This window comes from Lathyrus oleraceus, chromosome 5, assembly GCF_024323335.1.
Source record: "Lathyrus oleraceus cultivar Zhongwan6 chromosome 5, CAAS_Psat_ZW6_1.0, whole genome shotgun sequence".
Taxonomy (NCBI): Eukaryota; Viridiplantae; Streptophyta; class Magnoliopsida; order Fabales; family Fabaceae; genus Lathyrus; species Lathyrus oleraceus.
In genome coordinates, this window is record NC_066583.1 from 277,937,482 (window position 1) to 277,960,254 (window position 22,773).

General features: G+C 37.7%; 1 protein-coding gene across 7 annotated transcripts; it reads right to left on the reverse strand.

The window, feature by feature from the left end:
• Nucleotides 1-9,409: 9,409 nt before the first annotated feature.
• LOC127083859 (protein HESO1) lies at nucleotides 9,410-16,276 on the reverse strand. 7 transcript variants are annotated; one of them, XM_051024203.1, is made up of 10 exons: nucleotides 16,084-16,276; nucleotides 15,317-15,619; nucleotides 13,671-13,973; nucleotides 12,802-12,966; nucleotides 12,468-12,646; nucleotides 12,296-12,391; nucleotides 12,043-12,112; nucleotides 10,665-10,795; nucleotides 10,455-10,565; nucleotides 9,410-10,260 (listed from the first exon to the last, which is right to left on the reverse strand). In XM_051024203.1, the coding sequence occupies exons 3-10, from the start codon at nucleotides 13,807-13,809 to the stop codon at nucleotides 9,649-9,651; spliced, it is 1,503 nt and encodes a 500-aa protein (XP_050880160.1). In that variant the 5' UTR covers nucleotides 13,810-13,973; nucleotides 15,317-15,619; nucleotides 16,084-16,276; the 3' UTR covers nucleotides 9,410-9,648. The 7 variants fall into 7 exon arrangements, with proteins under 7 accessions (XP_050880160.1, XP_050880162.1, XP_050880159.1 ...); XM_051024205.1 differs by lacking the exon at nucleotides 15,317-15,619 and having other exon boundaries at nucleotides 13,671-13,968; XM_051024202.1 differs by lacking the exon at nucleotides 15,317-15,619 and having other exon boundaries at nucleotides 15,941-16,276.
• Nucleotides 16,277-22,773: the final 6,497 nt, after the last annotated feature.

Here is a 22,773-nt window from a genome sequence, read left to right on the forward strand (position 1 = left end):
CAAACCAAAAATACAAGAGAGATAGAGAGAGAGAGAGAGAGAGTACACAAGGATTTGTTTAGGTAGTTCCCCAATCGACCTCGTTATGGGTACGTATGTCCTCAATTCGAATTTGAATTGAGATAGTGTAATATATCCGACTTTGCAAATGTATGTGTACAAAAGAGATATATCAATCTAACCCTACAAGCCCTAGGCTTGATGTTGATTCTACCACCTTCTCTTCCCTTGATCAAAGCTTGATCAAGTAACCAACAATGTCGCTTCGATTCATTGTCTTATGCTACTTCTTATTCTTCAAAGTTTTCACTCAATCGAATCTCAATTGCACACTTGTTGAAATCCAAGATTTACCAATGCGATCCACCGTCCAACGCTACTCCTTCACAAGAACCTCCTATTCTTCAAAGACTTCACTCCATCATATCTTGATTGAGTAATCTTGTCCAAAACCTTCAAACCCTAAAAGATCTTGAAGGAAAACCCCACCCTGGTTTTCTGATTTAAAATCCTCAAATTTCTCAACCCAATTTTATAGTACAACAAACCTAAATTGGACGTTATCAACCCTAATCTAGATGGCACCCAATCAAAAAATGATTATGTGTAGTTTGGTTGTGTGTATGCATAGAAGAGAGGTTGAAGATGATGAGAATGCTTTGAAAATATAGTTTCGTATAGGTTTTACTCACTAGAAACCTTACTAGTAAATGATGCATTCTGAAGTATTTATATGCATATGTGTTTGGAGGCAAAAGGAATGCAAAAGATTTGAAAAATTGTGAATTTTTTAAAATTTTCATTATATAGACCGACATGTGTAAGCTATGTGCCGACATGTTCGACGCATAGGCTGACTTGTATAGGTCATGCATCGGCATGTGAATATCGTGTGTTGCCTATGTGCCGACCTATAGAGACGACACATCTAACAGAGCCTACATGCTTTAATACTGCAGTACATGTGTCGACCTGTACAGCGGATGTGTCGACACAGAGAAAAAAATGTCTTCTATGTGTCGACCTATGATATGCATGTGCTGACATATAGTTCATTTTTTCACAAAAATTATTTTTGATGCATTTTTTATGCATGAAATCTTTTCCAAACCTGTTTCCAAATACTTTTATGCTTTCTAATGTTGAGATGCACATAAAGAATTAGAGAATATCGTCAAATATGCATTAATGTTAAAGTATCTTAATTTTGACATCGTATAAAATATATTTAACAAAAAGTTGCACTCACAACCACCTCATGACGGATCTTCAATACCCCTTTCATTCAATCACTGATTTTAAGTGTTAAGATAGCATTCCTCTTACTCTTACTCTTAACACATGCGTGAAAAAGAAAAACTAATGTTAGCATTTTCCTCCTTAAACCACTTAACTTTAAACTTATGGGATAATTGAGAATCTATCTGAGAGAACTCCTTGCTCCGCCTTTAAGTCTAAAAAAACGCACCCCTTCTTATGGTGAATTAATTTGAAAACTTAGATTTTTGTGTAATATTTTTGTACAATTACAATATTTAAAGAAAAACATTTTACTATATATTTTATCCCAAATTTATTGGTCTATGTAAAGTTATTATGGTATGAATCATATTTTAAAAAATGACATCAATACAAAAAAAAATTAATATTTAATGAGTTAATTCAAAATAAATGCATTTACACTTTTGAAACATGTAAAAATAAGAATACTATTAGATTTTTTTCTCAGTAGGTCGGTGCTGGTTTCACGTGGCAGGTATAGTTTCCAACTTAGATTTATGTCATCATATCTGAACTTGAGAAAAAAATGTGACAGAACTTGTGCGTGTAATGCGTATAATCTATTTTAATATAGTCAAGATTCAGAAGAAAAAAAGAGAGAATGACTAGATAAGGTTTTGATCCTTGAAGCATGATGTTAACAATTCAACCACAAATCTAAATTTCATAAAACTTCTTCTATGTTGAGGTTATATTCCACTTTAGAGATTTCATGAATATAAATAATATTAACATTTGACAATGAATAATGTCATAAGAAATACGTGTGGGAGTGAAACTCAAAAAATCATCCATCATTAAGAAAAAAAAGATAATAAAAACTAAGCAAGAAGCATTTGACTTATTAGGAGCATGAAGTATAGGATTCTGAAAATTGCTGCATGTCAAAGACAAAGTGAGTGGAGGAATTAACCTTTTAATCTCGTCTATCCTTTCTTGATTATTGCTATTTCTTATTGATTATTTGAATGTATTATTTTTATCATGCTCTAATGTTGTATGTAACACAATTCAAGATAATAATGTGTCTCATTCGAATCATTTAATCTGGGCACTTCTCTTTTCACCTCCTCAAAAATTTTCAATCTACCGTAATTAGACTAAACACCAGTTCTAACCCTGTTTGTCCAAAGTTCAAACTATTTTCTCCTTTTCACTAGTTTCATACAACTTTTAAATCACCATACCTAAATACATATTCAGTTTCATTATAGCATTGTTGTTTGTGTTGAACATTATAAACTTTTTTTAATATAAGTCACATTGTTAAGCCTCTTTAATTTTAAATTTATGAGAAAGTTTTGGGGAAGAACCATGTTCATTGTCATCTTAGACTTAAGTTTTTTCTCTGCAAACATTTAAAAAATCGATAAAAGGATGACCTTCAAACTTGAAATCTAAGTCATGATTGTGTACTCCGCAAATCATAAAAAGAGTCGAAAAATTTGAAAATAGATAATGTCCACATAAACTAAATGGACGTCCATATTTTCTTGGTTCGATGTCATCGCATATCAACTTTTTATTTGCCTTTATATACTAGCCACCTCTTTCACAACACAGCATAATAAAAAATTTCTTCTATAAGAATCTGAATCAGACCTCTCGATAATTATGACAAAACCTAACTTAATATTTTTATCACAAATCCATTTAAACTTGTAATCTTGTAAGTTAAGTTTATATTCAATGATAAGATAGTTATCAACATCCATTTCGTGAGCAACTAATTTAGCAACATCTGGTCCGCCAACATCTGATTCGGCAACATTTGATTCAATAACATTGGATATCTGGGCACTCAGTCCAACAACATCAAGTTCCTCAACCAATGGGTTGACAACATCACACTAACTTCGTAAATGTTACATGTATTAAAAACAAATATTAAAAATCAAAATTAACATTGTTGAAAAGCTTAAATATATCCTTTGTCCATGTAAGTTACCGAGTTTTTGATTTTCGTTCATGTATCTTTTTATTCAAATAGTCATTGAATGTTAAAATCCTTTTGGTATTCGTCTCTCAAGTTTCCGTTACAAAAAGGTTATGTGGAAAAAGTTTTTGGTACCACAAACCAGTGACATGGCCTGAGAGGACGAAATGCAAAAAAAAAATTACAAATTAATTATCTTCTTCCTCAATTTATCTCTAACCTCCATTTTTATCATCTGCAATCCCCATTTTGTCATCTCCAACCTCCATTTTTTCTCATCTTCAACCTCGAACCTCTATTTTTTTATCCCGAACCTCCATTTTTTTTATCCTCAACCTCCATTTTTTTCTCATCTCCAACCTCCAACCTCCATTTTTTCATCTTCAACCTTCATCTACAACCTGCAATTTTTCCTCATCTTCAACCTTTAACCTCTATTTTTCCTCATCTCCAACCTCCATCTCTAACCTCCATTTTTTACTCATCTCGAATCTCCATTTTTTCCTCATCTCCAACCTCCATTTTTTCATCTTCAACCTCAATTTTTTCTCATCTCCATCCTCCAACCTATTTTGATCGTAAGCTTGATTGCAATATATTTGGATTACATTCTATTTGAAATGTTGTGTTTAATATTTTGTATCATAGCAAAGTTGAAAATTTATATCCAACACAAACCAAAAATTTATAATGTTAAAATTGGGAAGAAAACTAATCAAATATTGCTAAAGCCCTCCATGAAAGTACCATTCCAAGTATGAATGAAGAAATACAACAATAACAATCACAAACTACAATAGAAGGAGAAAAACAAACATATATGTGATTGTTAACTTCATTGCAAATATATTAGTTATTTTCATGATCATAGAGTTACGATGTCGGAAATCTGGGAAATAAAGGTGAGAGAAACACAAGAAGGAAGGTTTAATTGTGTTTCCTTTTCTCAAACTTTTTTTCTTTTACTTACGATTGATCTTAATCAGATTTTGAACATTCAGTTCAGAGTCTGAATTAGAGTCACTCAGAGTCTGCACTCTTGAATATCTTTATCATATTCTGCAATAGAATCTGACTCAGAGATAAATAAATGATAGCAACGGAATATAGTTCAGAAGAAAGTAAAGTAGAGCAAGAGACACAAACATTTATCCTGGTTCCTCTCACAACTTAAGAGTGATCCAATCTCCTTGTACTTCCAATGGATATCCACTATAACCAAACTGATTACAAATGCTCAAGCACACAAGTAAGAGACTTGTTCTAAGTCTTATAAATTTAATATAGTAGCTTCTCTTTGAATGTCGATGTTCGGAGTCTTGTGGTGTAGTGTAGTGTAGTGTGGTAGTCTTCTTCTTCGGGTCTGCGACTCCTTATATAGAGAGGGAGAAAAGAGACGTTGAAGACTTTCACATAAAGGTTGGATAACATTTTTAATTTATTAGACATATCAACAAAGAACATTTCTACAAGAGGAATTATACGTTGAAGCTCAAACATCAAAGGAGAGTTTTTTCCTTAAGTTTTCATGTGATCAAAAAGTCTCTGAGTCTGTCAGAGTTTCCTTGATTGAAGAGACTATGCTTTAGTGGTAGAGTTTCTTCAAACTTCACTCTTTAGAGGATGATCACTTCAGAGTCCACTTCTTGACTTCTGAAGCTTCAGAATCTGGATCACCAGAGGTTGACCTTCTTCAGAGTTGACTTCTTCAAAGTATGGATCTTCTGATCACAGACAGAGTTTAATCTTTAGATGCAAATTCCTCAAGTTTCTCCTCATTCGTTCTTAATCATATAATCCTACATACTTGAACAGATGTTAGAATACCCAATTGTTCTTTTAAATAGGTTGTTATCATCAAAACCCATGGGATATGGTATCAACCAATTTTGTTCCAACAGAAAAGTCACTTTGATTTCTGAATTTTTAAAAAGTTTGGTAGTTTATATTTTTTTTTCTTTTTGTGATGAAGACCAGAGGACGAGACGACACGATTGCTTCAAGACAGACATGCAAAGATGAGATAGAGTATACGAAGAGCTTTTGGGTGAGGGAAGATGGCATCGGGGATTCACATATCCTGGTGGGTGGAGTAGTCTCAACCGATTCTCACAGGAGAAGGTTGGTTGAGTAGCCACACACACCCTGCAATATTCGGCATAAAGGATGCAGAGCAGATGGACGGGACAGAGATCTTGCTGATGAGCTTGATGTTGTAGTTGTTGTATTTAAACTATCGGATATTTCATAGCCCTACTAAATATCTGGTAAATGCACGAGCTTTTTTAAAAATGGGTGATTTTACACTACTAGAAGTTTCAACATTTTGGGGAAATCTGGTAATCCTTGGTGTTTTTTAAAAAGTCGGTATATTTTTCCATGCATCCACTATTTTATAAAAACGGTAAAAAGGAATACCAAATATTTAAAATAGCCTACTGGAATTTTGAATTCATACCAAAAATTTTACTTAAACTACCAAATTTTTCGTGTGTTGTTTTTAACTAAAAATTTACAAGAATATTTTGAATATTATAAAAATGGGAGGTGTCAAGTACATCTGGGTGTTAGGACAAAATCTCATAATTTTCAATTAACTTCAAACTTAATCCAAGACATTAGCCTAATAAAAATAAGATAAAAGTTTGAAAAATATTAGGAATTGATTAGCGCACCTTAAGGATTGCTTCCTCACTCTCGTGAAAAACCAAAATTATCCCTAAAATTCGAAAATGCATCTTTAGATGCACTCCAAACGCATTCGTCTCTAAATCAGGCTCTAAGTCTATGACTAAAAAAATTACAAAAATGCATCTTCGTGTAGCCTACGAAGATGCATCTCCAAACGTTGTTTTAATAAAAAAGGCGTCAGACCTTTATGCTTCCTCACTTCTCAAAATACTCTCACAAAACACAACTTTCAAATCTCAAACTCTCTTAACTCACATTCTCTCAAACTCATTCAACTCACTTCAAAGCTTCTGCCATCAACATCCAATCGATCAAAGAGCTCACTCAACATCAAATTAAACTCATATTTGGTAAGTATTTTATTTTTCTAAACTTTTTTTTATTTCTATATACATTTGTATAAATTAAGCATTAGATTATGTAATAGATAGTTTAAATATGTTATTGAAATTAGCAATGTGTTTGATAGGTATTTAAAATTATCACTGCATTATTTTGGATGTTGGAATGAACTAGATTTTCGTCATTGTTGTTCATCTAAGTTGCAGAACATTAAGGAGATGCATCTCCGAAATTTTACAATGTTTTAATTTCCAGAATTTGGATATGCATCTCTGGAGTTTATCAGTCTGCATTGGTTGATCTCATTGTGTTTCATCTATATAATGATTGTGTTGTTTACTTATAGGCATTATGACTGATAAGCAAGATAGATTGAGACACATAAAAGTTGTGCAGCATATGCATTAGTTCAGAGGGAAAAATCTCAACCATCGCGAACACCTGACATTTTTAACCCAGTTGATGCAGAGGCGTCAACTTCATGGGCTCATGCATCTCCTCCTCTGTCTTCCCGTAGGAGACATATGTCACCTACTCAGGCACTCGAGGCTCCACATACACCTGAGGCACAGTAGGCACTCGATGCACCCGAGGGGTTTAGAGGAGTCTCGTCTGACTTATCGTTGTTGCCTTTATACCTGAACCATGTTGTCAGACATGCTTGGGATTGAAAGGTAAAATTCAATTGTATACAGTATTTGAAAAACATTTTTGTTATAATATTCAAAGTTTCTGGCGATGATTTATTTTTATGTAGGACCGTGATGCTTTAAAATGCATCAACCATGGCCGAAAGATTACTGGTATGACGTAGTTTAATGAGCAGTGATTTTAGGATGTCATACAACTATCTAGGTTGAGAGACTTGTGTAAGATCAGTCATGTTACAGTTAACCATGATATGTTGTCTACGTTTGTAGAGAGATAACACTCAGAGACTTCTTCTTTTCATCTTCCACATAGTGAGATGTCTATCACACTAGACAATATTTTATTCTTGTTACGTCTTCTGATCAGCGGGAGACTATTAGACCACAGGAGGATTAACATAAATGACGCACTAGAGATAATGGTAGGATATATGGGAGTTGACCTAGGAGATTCCCTGAAAGAGTTAGAAGCCTCCTAAGGGGCTCATTCTAGGTTCTGATTCCTGAAGAGGTTGTATATACAATAGTTGCATGATGCAGAGCAGGCCACTGGTAATGATGAGCAGGTTGTGCAACATAAAGCATACGCTCTGAGAGCATACCTGTTACATTTGGTTGTCACATCCTTTTTTATGGACAAGAGTGCCACTTATATGAATATGGTTTACCTAAGATACTTCACTTGGAGTGTATCCATGAGTACAACTGGGGGGCCTTGTTTTGTCTACCTGTACTCCAAGTTCGATGAAGGTTGTATGTGGATGACCAAATATATATGTGAGGCAACATTACACTGTCGACAGTAATATTTCTGCATCTTTTAATGTTTGTGTGTCATTTTCATAACACTTTTATTATGCCATTGTTAATGATTTATACGTACCATTTTCAAGTTTGGATCCTCCAGCATTTCCCACGTATATCTAGTTAGTCATGTGCTCCGACCTACACTGAGCAGATGCTAGGTGCTTCTGCATTCATTCCACTCTAAGGGAATTAGACGACGGAGTCATAAGTGTATCTTGACCACTTGGTACCAGAGGATATACACTTCCAAGCGTACATCGATCACCGTGAGACGCATCCCTTTGTCGACATGGCCTTCTACTTTAGATGGTTGGCTTATGGTTCACGTATTATGTTTTCACACCTGAGCACGTCATGCGGAAGTTTGACTACATGCAATTTGTTCCCAGATATCCTTCTGAGCCTGCTCTTCTCGCTATGACACATAGAGATATGAATTTCATGTATGATGATTACCTTAATCATTTGGTATCGGATGAGGCACGAAGTACCACAGCTCCTACCAACTAGAGTGCTAAACACGACTACATCTAGTGGTATTTCAAAGTGTCACATTCTTATATGACACCAGATGCTCTAGGAGATACACCTAGGCCGGCTCATCAAGAGATATTAGAGGAGGAGCAGACTAGGGCATATCATGTTGTTGATATGTTGTCGAGATGTCGTCGTATCGTGGAGCTTGGGCAGGCGGATATAGACAGATGACTCTTTTCGAATGGCTCTGAGGTGAGGGACGTTCTAGATGTCGTCATGGAGGAGGCACATTAGGCATTGCAGTATAGAAGACAACGTAGAAACATGGGGGACCCGAGGTCGTCATATGCAGTATTATATTGTATTTGTATTATGAGCACTATTATCGGATGCATTTTATTTTGACATTATTGTGTACTTAAAATTTATTAATTTACATGTCATTTTGATATTATTCCGAAAGTATGGTTTAATTTTTATAAAATTGAATATGATAGTATAACTAATACATCGTCAATTTCGACAATGCATATATAAAACAAATTCCAAAAGTACTAGATGGTGTGAATATTGAAATGCATCTCTGAATTATGTTTGGTGTGAATACAAAGATGCATCTCTAGATAAATTTATGTAGATAAATTTATGTAAAAGAAAAATGATATTTCATTAAAAATGTATGGGATGTACATAAAGTGGTTGAGAAGATGCATCTTCAAACTAAATTTTTAAAAAGTTTAGCGTGTTTCAATAAGACTCTGGATACATCCAAAAATATTTTTTCAAAATTAGAACATTTTAAAATTTTCATTTTTCCCCACTTAGGGTGGGATTATGGTGCTTTTTCACCTATTAGGATGGGATAAGCCATTCCCAAAATCTTTTATCTAAGCTTTTGGGCTTTAGACATATCAAAATATACCTTTTTACCTACACCATTCCCTTTTGCTACCGCTACCGCTACCGCACATCCCCATAAATTGATTATATATTACCCAAAGTATCCTCTCTTTTTACCACACGGAATGTGTTGAAAAATATATTGATCTACGGCAACTATGGTATCTATAATGTCATTATCCTTAGTGAATCTTATCATAATATTAAACTGTATAAACGATACAGTTTGTTTTTTTTTTTGGCTTTGTGACTCTTCTTTAAAAACAAAAATAAAAACACTAATTAAGGTGGTTCACCTTAACCTTTTCACATGTCAAATTAAAAATAAAGATTACTATACTAGGCTCCTTAATATTCTTAATTTATAATCTCCGCCAAAATGTCAAGTAATAATCCAATCGGGTAATCATCGTTTCATCCACGAGAGCAAAAATTTCATGCCAAGTAACTTATAACCCAAGAAATCCGGTTATGTCAATGAATTGTATGAACAAGTAAGCAAAAAAAAACAGTTACTCTTAAACCTGTTGACTAGATGAACATATACTCCCTTCTGTATTTTGCCTATGCTTGGGTATGGGCCTTTGGCCTCCACGCCTGCTGCTGCTGACTTTGACGACCTTTCGTAGGTAGACTTGAAGTCGAACCATTGGAGCTTGCTCCTTGCTTTGAAGTAGAGCCGTTGGAGCTTGCTCCTTGCTTTGAAGTCGAACCGTTGGAGTTGGCTCTGTGCTTTGAAGTCGAACCGTTGGAATTGGCTCCTCGCTTTGAAGTCGAACCGTTGGAATTGGCTCCTTGCTTTGAAGTCGAACCGTTGGAATTGGCTCCTTGCTTTGAAGTCGAACCGTTGGAGCTGGCTCCCTGCCTGCCATTTTGAACATGGCGTTTTGAATGTGGGTGTGGGAGCAATCCCCTCTGAACCTGTGGTTGAGTTAGATGAGGGTAACCGCCGTTGTAATTTGGAATAGAAGGCCTGACATTATAATAAGGAATGACAGGTTTGGCAATAAGTCTCAACACATGTGGTGGTACTAATTGGGTCAGGATAGAGCTTTGGTTCTGATTGTTTGATATAAGTAAGTTGTACGTTGTTAGAAATGCTTCGCCTATCTTTTTCAGCTGTCCTGCACTGACTGATCTTCCTGAATTTTCCGGCTGCTCAAAAGGATCCTCAACCTAATCAAGTAAAATTCAAATATAACATATCAATAGCAGAGCACAAGAATTTGTGCATGATAAAATTTAGTATTTTCCGTGTGGCATTGACTGAAGAGGGAGGAAGCCGAAAGGGAACCGAGTATATTTGTCGAAGTAATTATACATAGTTTATCCTCAATCACAAAAAAAAATGTAAAGACAAAGAGTATTACGTATATTGCAGAAGTCTTGGGCAACCATCTCATGTTGTTTTCTATCTGTTCCCATTGTCCTGTATAAGTGCAAATTCCAAACTCTGCGGCCCATGAATCTATTTGAGCAAACTGCAGGAAAATTATTAGCTATGAACTTCGAATGCCAGATGTTAAATGGAGAGAGCATACAAATGTCTTTTATGGATACCAAAGTATAAAATAATCTACCTTTCTTAGAAAATCAATAAAAAGTTCAGGTAAAGAACTTCTGTTGATTGGCCTCAACTTATTTGATATGAACCTGTTTATGTTACCATGACAGGTTTCTGCAATAAGATTCTCTGCATCAACTCTAACACCTGCAGAAAGAACATCAAGACAATGCTTATAATAACTGATAATGGATTAGAGATAACTGTTCGATCACCGACAAGGCTAACTCTAGTTTACTATTCAGTTTAGAAGCATCCAACTGACACTATCGTCTAGCCCCAAAACACCTCTAGGGCTGCGGTGGCTACTTCCTTCAGAGAAACTTCAACTGTCGCGTCTGACCAGTGTTGTTGATGGCGGATGGCGGTCCATGGCGGAGAGCCAAAATCCCGCCATACCGGCCGCTTTGCGGCGCCGTTATTGCAGATTATAGCGGAAAAACCCGAAATAGCGGACGATATTTACCATTGCGGCAAGCCCAAAAACCGCCATGTATATCGGCCATAGCGGCCATGGAGCCGCAATTTGATAACACTGCATCTGACAACACTACAACCCCACCATTTGATTCTCCGGAGTCAGACCAACTCTGAAGCACCTCTGTCAACCGCTATCTCACGCGCCGCCACGCACGTTTCTGCTGCTCTCAGTCCAGTTGTTGAGTGAAGGCCATTGGCCACCCTTCTGACCTCCTACGAGGTTGCCGCAAGTCCCGTTAGACTCTCCTACCTTTCCTAGTTCAATTGGGATCACTTGAAGTCTGTGGGTCCCACAGACCGACATTTAACGTTTGTTCCAGAGGTCTCCATTATGTTTCATAGGCCTTGCGGCAACTTGTAATATCTTTTTTAATCAATAATATTTTTCTCTCAACTTTTACACATAATCACAAATTCAACACTAAAAGCTAGCTCAAGGGAGAGAATTGTCCAAGTCATTATAAGGAGGGGTTTGGTCACATGTGTAGCTGATATGGGATTTTGACACATTTCTGTACGCACGATTGAACATCTAGATTATGAAGTTTGTAGGATTATACATTTGCAATTGGCCAAAAAAACTGGATTACGATAGGCTCTAATATGATGATGTAACTGAAAACAAATGGGCCTAACTCAATTCTAAAAGCTAGCATTAGGGTAATAGATTATCTGAGTCGTTATAAGGAGTACGTTAGCAATATTGCAAATTTGGGATCTTCATGCACACCCATTCATAAGTTGTGTGCATTTACAGAATTCTTCACATTGAAGTATGCAACAAACTGAATATCTAAAAGAAAAGCAAATATTTCAACTCTCCACAAAGAGGTTCAGCCCCTATAAAATCCTCCCCAATATCTCAAATTATAGAATAATGACGCTTCATGCTGTAAATCATAGATGAAGTTTACCTCTCAGCTCATCAACCATATTGGTAGGATATATATCTTTCAGTGGTGGAAAAATTGCAGGAACACATGTCTGAAAATGAAAGAAAATGTTGCATGCATCAGAAGACAAAGACCAATTTATTATTCGCAGAAGAAAACCAACAGACAACATATTAAAGCGGAGGCAGCAACTATTTTAGGTAATTACGAATCTTCAAACCGAACTGAGAAAAATATCACCATATAAAGAAATATGCAGAAGCAGCAGAGGTACCTGAAAGTGAAAGATTACAAGTAAACTGAGAGTAAAGGAGTTGAAAGATCCAGTCTTCGAGTTATTGATTTTATGTGCGTTGGCCCATTGCTTGACCTACAAAACCAGAAAGAATGAATCAAACTAAAGCAATTGCTAGCCTAGCAACCCTACTTCAGCCACAAGACCGTACCACTAAAACCAGATCATGAAAGCGGACATCTATGGTGTTGATCCAAAGCAAAAATTTGGATTTCATCAGCCCGGGAAGGTTATTGATCGAAACATCGCAAGATATGCCTTGTCGGGCGCTTTTGAATTTTAAAATGGGAACTCTTGCATGGGGGATGAACTGAAAGTGCATGCATCCACCTGTAAATTATTGTTATTACCAAATGTATTACTTGCAAAGAACATTTCAAGGTGATTAGGAAAAACCAACTTTGTAAGTCACTAATAAGAGCTAACTAATACAAATTTTTGTAACAACTTTTGCGTGACAGAAGTCTCGATTAGAAGAAAATTACCTTTCATTCTCAAAGCTTTTAGAAAAGTTACCAGCAACGTTTGTTTTTGCTTTTTCCCAGCAGACGCAATATGGGAGCCATTTAGTAACTCAATTGAAATATCCAAGTCACCCCATCGCGTGAAGAGATTAGATACGAATGACCCAAATGGTTCAACAGTTGCTCCTGCTCACAAAATTGAGTAAAATTGCAATTTTAAATTCTTAAATTTCATAACTGAAACAAAAATAATTTGCTCATTGATACAAGATACAGGAGCCCACGCCTTCTGTTCATTCTTACCCATGAATAGCTATCGGACTACAATCACAGACCGGGCAAGTTAAATTCTATTTGTTTGTTTTGTTGCAAGTTCTAATTTGAGAATCAAACTAGTTGTTTTGCTAAGGTAAGCAATGCCGCTTATAGCAGTTGGACAAGGAAAGGCAGCGCAGGAGCAAGCAGCCACACATGAACCGCGATAAACAACCTTCAACCTTAAATCTCCCAGAACAGAAAACTTATACTTTTTTATTTTTAACATGAGAAAAAGAAATAACTATATAGGATGAATGACTCAATCAGTTATGTTTATACAAAAAGACACAGAGGCTCTGAATAAAAAGAGGGTGCTAGCAATCCCTGCAACATAGGCCTGATCCTGCGGCTGAGTCACAGACTCACAGCAAAAACTATTTGGTTCCCCCAAAGCTTTTAAGGTTCAAACAAGCAAAAATACTTATGCATAGACATTGTAATACAAACAAAGGAGAATCCTTTCATTTTTATGGATCATCCATATATTTATTAGCCCTTTTTCCTTGTTTATTAGTGTTAACACTTATTAATTCTATGTTTGAGGGGGAGAAACAAAACGGTTAGAAGTTTACCTCTCAGGCTTTCCACAGATTCAACAGTGCTTCGCAAATCACTTATAATTGCAAGCCGTATCTCCCAGTCTTCTTGAGAGGGTGTCACCATGCGAAGTATATCATTTAAAACACCGCCCAACATATTATGTGTATTCATTTTCTGTCTCTTAGTAACTCCCGTTTTAAGTGAATGTAACAATGACGACAATGGTTTGCAAAACTAAGTGAACAAAATGAAAGCAAGAGGATCTCAATCTACAAGCATAGGCGTCTTGAAAAACACATCATAACCTTTGAAAGCCCTGAAGATGTATCCCTGACCTGATACAATTGTTTATAAAGTTAGAGACAGAACTATGTGTGTGGATCTATTCCATTGAACATATAGTTAAACATGAAACCTGACACGGGTATTCGCATGGATGAGAATATAAAATCATTTTCTTAATCGATAATTCATAAATTTCCTTCAACATCAGAAGATATCTAGACTGGCATAGGAAATTCAAGAGACGAATAATTAATCGGTGTTTATTTCATAGTTAGGGGGTTAACCCACTAACCACAAGCAAAATCACAATTAGCTACCTATAATCCATAAATGACTCGGACAATTATATTTTAGGTATCAAATACAACATTACAGAGTTATGAAGTTTGAAGGCCTAGTGCTATGGCAGAAAAAGAGAATAAACAGAATCATAGCAGAATGAAGAAGAAGACAGTGTGACCTGCATCCGCGCAGACAGTGAGAGGGTAACTTACTTCTTTCAGAGAAATAGATAGAGAGTCGCAATGATACTAGGAGAAACCCTAGTACCCTTATCGCACTGGTTCAGAATTACAAGGAATGTATATATATGGGTCAGTTCTATTGTTCTCTTTAAATTTTGAGATCCAAAATATTGGGCCGGGTTACCATTCGAGTCAGTTGGTCCATTAATGTGATTCAATGCGACTCCTCACAAAAAAGGCTAACAAGCACAATCACAATTAGCTACCTATAATCCATAAATGACTCGAACAGTTATATCTAAAGTATCAAATACAACATTATAGAATTAGGAATTGAAGTCAAACTGTTACGCCAGGATAAGAGAATAAACAGAATCGTAGAAGAACTAAGAAGAATGTGCACAGGCTTTACATGGTTTAGTCAATGTGACCTACATCCACACAGACAGTGAGAGGGTTTCTTACTTCTTTCAGAAAAATAGATACAGAGACCCGCAATGATGTGAGCAACCCTGGCACCCTTATCGCAATGGTTCGGAATTACAAGGAATGTATATAAACGGGTCGTTCGCATTGTTCTCCTTAATATTTTGAGATCCAAAATATTGGGCCGGGTTACCATTTGAGTCAGTTGGTCCATTAATGTGATTCAATGCGACTCCACGCAAAAAGGCTATCAAACACAATCACAATTAGCTACCCAATACCCATAATCCATAATTGACACTGCTAATTATATCTAACATATCCAACACAACAGTAAAGCATCTTGGAAATTTGAAAGCAAAGTGTTATGACAGAACAAGAGAATAAACAGAATCATAGCGAATGCACCCAATAAACAGAATTATAGTCGAATCGAATGCACCCAAATTTTACGCTGTTCGGTCAATGTAACCTACACCACCCACAGGCAATAAGAGGCTTACTTCATTCAGGCAAACAAATGCTGAGCACGGCAGGGATTCAATGAGCAGCTTTATTACCTATTAGAGTAGGAATTCGAAATCACAAGGAGTACACCATTTTCATTGTTATCATTAGTATTTTGAAATCAAAAATATCCAATCAGGTTACAGTTTGGGTCGGCCGACTAACATGATCCAATGCATCTCAATGCAAAAAGGCTATCAAGTATCAACACTATTTTATTTGTGTCTGTGTTTCTTGCTCTTCCTTATAAAACCAATAAAGGTAGTCCCATTAACATGATTCCTCGCTATCTCTTTCTCCTATAAACAGAGATAAATACTCATGCCTATGAAAACAACTTCTAACTAAAATCATACCATGCACAAAAGCAATAACAGAAATTACACAATTCCTCAATTTCTCATTCCAATTCAAGCCAATAGAAATCAGTAAGAGCACAAACCAATAAAAGGGTACCTAATTAATTATACAAAAAACCAAAAAAAGGAACCCAAATAAATTAGAAATATGGAAAAAGAATCAAGCAAAGGCATCCCCTCATTCAGATTTGAGGGTGTTAAAAGGGTAATCTCTGAAATTCAAATTGGCATTGCTATGAGTAAGAAAGAAGAGAACTTTACTTGTGGCGGTGATTGAATATGAAGTATGAAGCAGCAGTAACAGTGATATTAGCGTAAAGGAATATTGTAACTTAGGAAGAAGGGTTTTCTTTCTACTTTCTATTTAGGAAACACTTTAAAGGTTGATTGATACGATAGTTTACCTTTCCATTGGTTGGAATTGAAGGCGGAAAGGGGTATTGAGTTTTCTTGCTGTTCTTGTTCCTTTGAAATTGCTGACACTATGCAGTGTGATTGTCAAGAATATTCAACGAGAGATTCTAAGGCAGAAGAAGAGATGGTTTTTAGTACTAGTAACTCGTACCATTCTTTTTGGGCCAATCACTCAATCTATTTTTTCATTCTACATTCTTTGGGAATTTTTGTGATCTTATTATGGTAAAAATTTTGACTTTAAAATATCATTTTATATATATATATATATAGGATTTAATTGAAATACACTGACAGTGACAATGTAAAAGAATAAAAGAATTTTACACCTTCAGTTAATCCTAGATGTTGGATATTGAAAGAAGTTTGACTTTTATTTTAAAAACCTATAAAATAATGCAAACGGCTGTTAATCCTAGACGTTGGATATTGAAATAAGTTTGACTTTTATTTTAAAAACCTATAAAGTAATGCAAACGGGTGATGGTTATGAATAGATCGTGTAAATCTTTTTACACTGTCTGTACATAGTAATTAATCTCATATATATAATAGAATAAAATAGATTGAAAGTTGTACAATAATTGATTAATAAATACATAAATAATTGTATGTATCAATGTTGCTACCTAAATAAGGAAATAACAATAATAGATAATAAATCTATTTACATCACTGTTTTGTAAGAGTTTGACAAATCAGAATCAAATGATTATGATTTGATATGTTCTAATCTTCAACACTCCCCATTAATTTGGGTGGTAGATGTTAATCATGCTCAGGTTGAATTTCATATTTTTCATAAGTATTATCGGAAGAGCATTGGTTAAGATATTGGTTGTTGCTTGCATGATGGGACATGATCAATACTTATAATCTCATGATCAATTTTTTCTTTAATGAAGTGTCAGTCAATTTCCACATGTTTAGTTTTATTATGTTGGATTGGATTCTTTGTAATGCTTATAACAACTTTGTTATCACATAGTAACCTCGCAGTATGGTTCACATGAATTTTGATTTCATCTAGCATCCTCTTACGCCACGTTCATTCACAAATACCTATGGTCATAGTTCTAAATTCAGCTTATGCACTACTCCTTGTCACTACAGGTTATTTCTTGCTTTTCAAAGTTACTAGGTTCCCTCACACAAATGAACAATAACTTGTAGTCGATTTTCAATGCCATTGTTTGAATTTCTCTTGAAGTGGAGGCCTCGGCCTTATGTGCCCTTGAGGTATTGGAGGATTCTATTCACTAGTTTCATGTTACACTCAGTTGGATTTGACATGTAGCGACTAGATAACCTTACAATGAACCCAATATCGGACCTAGTGTGAGTTAGGTAGATTTGTTTCCCAACTAGACTTTGATAACTAGCTCTGTCAGTTGGTGGACTTTCATCTTCTCTTCCTTTTATTGGTAATTAGCTACCTTGCACCCAAGCACTCTAGTTTCTTAAAGTAAGTCAAAGATGTATTTCTCTATGAAACATAGACACCATTCTTTGTTCGAGCAACTTCCATCCCAAAAAAATACTTAAGTTGTCCCAATTCCTTGACTTCAAATTCCTTTGCAAAGAGTCTTTTTGAATGATCAATTTGATCATAATCATTTCCTGTAATAACGATATCATCAACATAAACAATGAACAAAGTTATATTTTCTTCAATGCAGTGTTTAACAAACATAATGTAATTTGATTAGCATTGGCTAAACCCGTCTTTCTTGACAACTCGAGTTAATCTATCAAACCACGTCCTTGGAGACTACTTGAGGCAATAAAGGGATTTTTGGAGCCTACACACCATATTTGAGATGTTGGATGATTCAAGTCCTGGAAGAATCTGCATATCAACTTCCTCTTCTACGTCGTTGTTTACTGTGGAAATTGGTAAACAACCGTTGGTCCTCCATGGTCTTAAAACGAAGGGTTACTTGCAGGATCGACCAGTTAATCCTAGGACATGTGCTAGTGCAAGTGGGACTTGTTTGGACTTTCGACGGAATGACTCTGTGGGGAACGACTCCCAACAAAGTGTCGAACAAGTGTAGGGGTTTTCCACACGAACGGTTTTAGACAATGTTATCGCCTGCAGGTGACTCGTGACCGACAGCACTATAACATTCAAAAGATGTATACTACGAACACGCTTTTGGTAAACTCTATAATCGTGATAGAGTCAGTGTCGATAGCGTAAACGACAACATAAAATGATAAATCAAAAGCAAAAGAAATTAAGATAAAATGTTCAATGGGAACAATTGAAAAGTAGGGAAGTTGCATTGAAATAAATGTGGTGATTCACGTACATAACACTCTCAGAGAAACTCTTGCTTCCTCGCGCTGGGAATGGGAAGTTTTCTTACAAGTGGTTTTGTAGTACAGAGTGAACACCTCCTAGCCCCTTGTGGGATACTCCTATTTATACTAAACTAGAGGAACTACTCCTAAAATAACTTCCTAGAAGCTAGCGGATGTTGTGACCCACGATATGCATAACCGCTGCATCCATGTCTTGCTAACTGCTCCACGTTGTGACGCTCTTTTTTCCTTTTGGAACTGCTATTTTATTTAAATTTCAAATTTCTCCCGGCCAGATGTTAGGGCGAAGCTGTCTCCTGCACCTTTGCTTAGAATTCCTCAAGTCCCAAACCTAGCGTTGGTCGACAAAATGACCTGCCGACGGAGATGTCGTTTCCTGTCGACCTCCTCTTTTAGTATGCTTTTCTTTCTTGATTGCGTTCGACATCTTTTATCTTTGGGTAGGGTATGATCCCCCCAATCATAGGACTCTTTTATTACTTGTGCTTTCAACCTGCCTTAGGGATATTTCGTGGTAACAAAATGTCCCCCAGAGATGCCATTTTCGACTGTCGATGATGATAATGAGACGATGGCATCTCTGAAACTATCGGCTTGCCCTTTACTGTTCCCGCTTCTACTTAGTGGGGTCTCTGTGTATCCCACGTGGGTGACGTCAGACAATCATGGCGAGTGTTTCTACTTCTCCTCGAGACGCACAAAATCACATCTACGTCACTTCACGTCTCCAAACTGAACGTGTTTTGTCTTTTCGTTTACCTTCTCTCCTCCACGTGTCTGTAGGCGTGGGAACGTGCGTGTACGTGTCGGCCATGGAAGTGTAACCGCTCCCTCTTCTTTGCTCAGGGTTTAAGGGCTATAAAACCCTCATTCTTCTTCCTTCTTCTCTTTTTTGGCACTCTTGGTTCAATATTCACTTGTCTTCATTTGTCTTCTGCTTTTTCTGTGAAAACATCTCCTACTTCATAACGAAGAACCCTCTTGTTATCTCCATGGCCACCTCCAACAAAACTTCAGCTGCTAAACTCTCGCGCCCTATCAACATTGATGGCAGGGAATACGTCCCTGGGCCTCCATTGGTAGAAGAAAAGGAGAAAATCTGGCGTTCTCAGGTATTGATTCCTTTCTCTCTGGCTAATGAATCCTTAGCGTTTCTAGGTCCTCTCCCAGAAAACCGACAGCCAGAGATCACTAAAAATGACTCTTCCCTCTTTCCCGCCAGTCACATTTCTGAACCTGTGATATCTGCTTAACAACCCTTCTCCCTTCGATACGTCGATAGGAACTTCAGAACCACTCCCCCTAGGAATTGTCCTAAGTTTTATGCTTGGATGGATCGGTTGGAAATGGAAAAAATCGACCACTGGAAAAGAACAGGCATTTATACCCTCTTGCAGATTACCCGATGTGGCCCTCCCCAATCTTGTGGCATGTTATTAGCCGCCCTTCAATTCTGGGAGAGTTTGACCAACTCCTTCCATACTAGATGTGGCATGATCACGCCAACACTTTTAGACATTGCTGCCATCACTAGCTTGAGACCGTCTGGCGAAGTCTTCGACTGCGAAGCTGTAGCGCCAGTTTCTTTGAAATTCGACGTTGGTGACTCTCGCAAACCAACATACAACAACTTCATTGACCATCATGCCACTTCCGCAGGTCCTATGACCGACGAGGAACACGTGGCTTTTTTGACCCTTTGGTTGTCCCGTTTCGTCTTCTGCTCACGGTCGATGCAGGTAGCTAAGCATTTTGCCCTCCTGGCGACTCAATTGCACCAAGGACGTGATGTCGCCTTAGGCCAACTGATATTAGCCTCTCTCTATGAGTCTCTATCCGAGGTTGTCTGCCAGATTCGACTCTTCGACCCTGAGAACTCTAGAAAGAAGAACGTATTGGTTCATGGTCCTTTCTGGTTCCTACAATTGTGGCTCAATGCCACTTTCTCCAAAGAGGTAGCCTCATATGGGATGAGGAGGGTTGCGTGTCCCCCAGAGGAACGCCATGTTATCTGGAAAAGGTTGATTCCCTTGACACCCATCGACAAGAACTTTCCAGACCTTCGAGTGTTTCGACTTATCTTCGAAATTATGTTGACTCGTGTCGACTTCCTACCCTATATGGCTCCTTTTTGCCGTCGAACTGAGGGTCCTGAGTGGTTTACCAGACCTTTACCTCCGACTGACGGAGAACTAAGGACTGAATCATTCCTCATTTGGAGGCGATTTTTGGTCCCTCGCTTCTTGTCGGCGGAGACTGCCAGCAGCAATCCAGGTCTAGTAGCTTACCAGCCTAACCTTGTGGCCAGGCAATTTGGTCTTTGCCAATTTATCCCCAAACCTCTATTTTCTTATCAAGAGTTGCTTGCCAACATCCTTTGCGGCCAACCTTGGAGCGAAGTTGAAGAGGAACTAGAAAACATTTGGAAAAACCGACCCCGCCTTCCTTCTTTTTCTTTTCGACCAGCCCACTACTGTACCAAAGAATTTTATGATTGGTGGCAGTCCTATTTTTCCCTTTATGTTGGCGATCCTGATGCCAAACTTACTGAATTGATTGAGGCTTTTGTTTGTTTGCAGGCGAAGTCGACTAAATGTAAGGCTCTTCACGTTAAATAAATTCGTGCTTTCCAGAACTACTTCCAAGTTGTGTATCGACCAGATAATCTTCGTGGGACCATCCGAGAGGCTGCTGTCGAACTGAAAGCGAAAATAATCGATCAACTTCCAAAACTCAAAATCCCTGATCACGTGAAAGACAAATATTTTTATGCTCTTCATTTTGGAAAAATAAAGTTCCCTCCTCTGCCATCTAGTCCTTTGGCTTTGGCCTTTGGTCATTTGGTTCCGGTGTGGTTCTATTGTCCTATTTCATACGTACAAAACGCCTCTAAGAGAAAAAAGGCCAACAGAGTGGTCCCCACGAAGTATTATCTGCCTGACTACTCAAGGCCGCTCCATATCGATCCTCGATATGTTAGCGTGTTCGAAACCACACAACTTGGTAACGCTTTCTTGGAAATTTGAACACTCCTTTCCACCTGGACTTCCTCGCTCACTTGCGTTTCTTTCCTTTATTTTCAGCGCTCCCTCTGAAACCTGCAGACTCTGCATCTGCTGACCAACCCACTCCTTCGACACAGAAGGCTCAGGTTTGACTCTGGATGAAGTACTATTTCTTCTGATCTTGACTTTATCCTTAACCGTCTTTCTCTTCTTGCAGGTTGCTCCTGCGCAATCTTCTGACGATGATAGGTGCCCCATTTCCCAAGTCTTGAGAAAGACCAGTTCTTCTGTATACTCCTCTAACGCATTTCCATTTGCCTTTGCCTTCTGGAGGGGGAAAATCACGTGATTGCTAATATTTTGTTTGTGCAGGGTTAACCCCGTTCGACAGAACCTATTGTCTCTCCCTCCTCCAAAAAATCCAAAAAACACAAGCGTTCTGCTTCCGCGGGCTCTGAGGTATTTCTCATCGGCACGTCTGCTCTTTTGGCTAGACTATTTGCTTATAACCTCTCTTCGTGTCTTCAGCACACCTCGCAACACAAATCCAAAAGTCATCATGGCCATAAGAGGAAGAAACATGATTCTCCTTCCAAGAGTGGCGACCATAAAAGGAAGAGGCATCATGCAACGCCTCCCTCAGAGGTTCCTGTCCAAAATGCCGACACTCCTCTAGTCGACGCTTCAGCCCTCGGTGCGGCCCCTGCTCCAGTCGTGGAAGCTTCGCCATCGGTTAGTCCTTCCCCTGCTACTGCCTTGGGGGACACACATCAGGATGCAGTTTCCCATGCATCGACACAGGTATTATCCGTATTCCTATTTATTCGTTTGGATTCTTTGTTGCGCTTTTCTTACTCAGTTCTTCCTTCTATAGGCTGATGCTTCTACTGAACCGACTCAGCCTGTTGCTGATTATACTCCTGCGTTGCCGGTTTCTTCCCCAGATCGTTCCTTACAATCCGTTGACGTCGCTGGTGAGTCCATCGAATTCCTCTCCAAATTAGTGATAGTGATTCTGACTTAGTCGCTAGTCCTGTGACATATCTGGATTCCAGTTCGACTAGTTCTGACTCGAGTCTCTCCTCAGCTTCCTTACAGGACTTACGGAAGCTAGTCGGTGTCGACACCAACAAACAACAATCCTCCCAAGCTACCCCGTTGTCGACCACTTCTCCTCAGGTTACTTCTCCGCCAACAACTTCTCCTTCGACCTTCCCGGGGTTGGCGATTAAGCCTTCTGCTTTGGAAGCAATTGCCAGGCTACGTAATCTGGTGAAATCTCGTGAGGTCTCCTCAGATTCTGACCAACTCTATTCTGGTAAAGTGGGTCCTGAGGCGACAAAGACT

Excerpts from the sequence above, each read along its gene's own strand:
- LOC127083859 (XM_051024205.1), bottom strand. The coding sequence starts at position 13,809 with ATGAATACACATAATATGTTGGGCGGTGTTTTAAATGATATACTTCGC. Across the intron at positions 12,392-12,467 it reads TTCATGATCTGGTTTTAGTG|GTCAAGCAATGGGCCAACGC; the intron begins GTACGGTCTTGT and ends CTGGTTTTGTAG. Across the intron at positions 10,566-10,664 it reads TTATTGATTTTCTAAGAAAG|TTTGCTCAAATAGATTCATG; the intron begins GTAGATTATTTT and ends ATTTTCCTGCAG.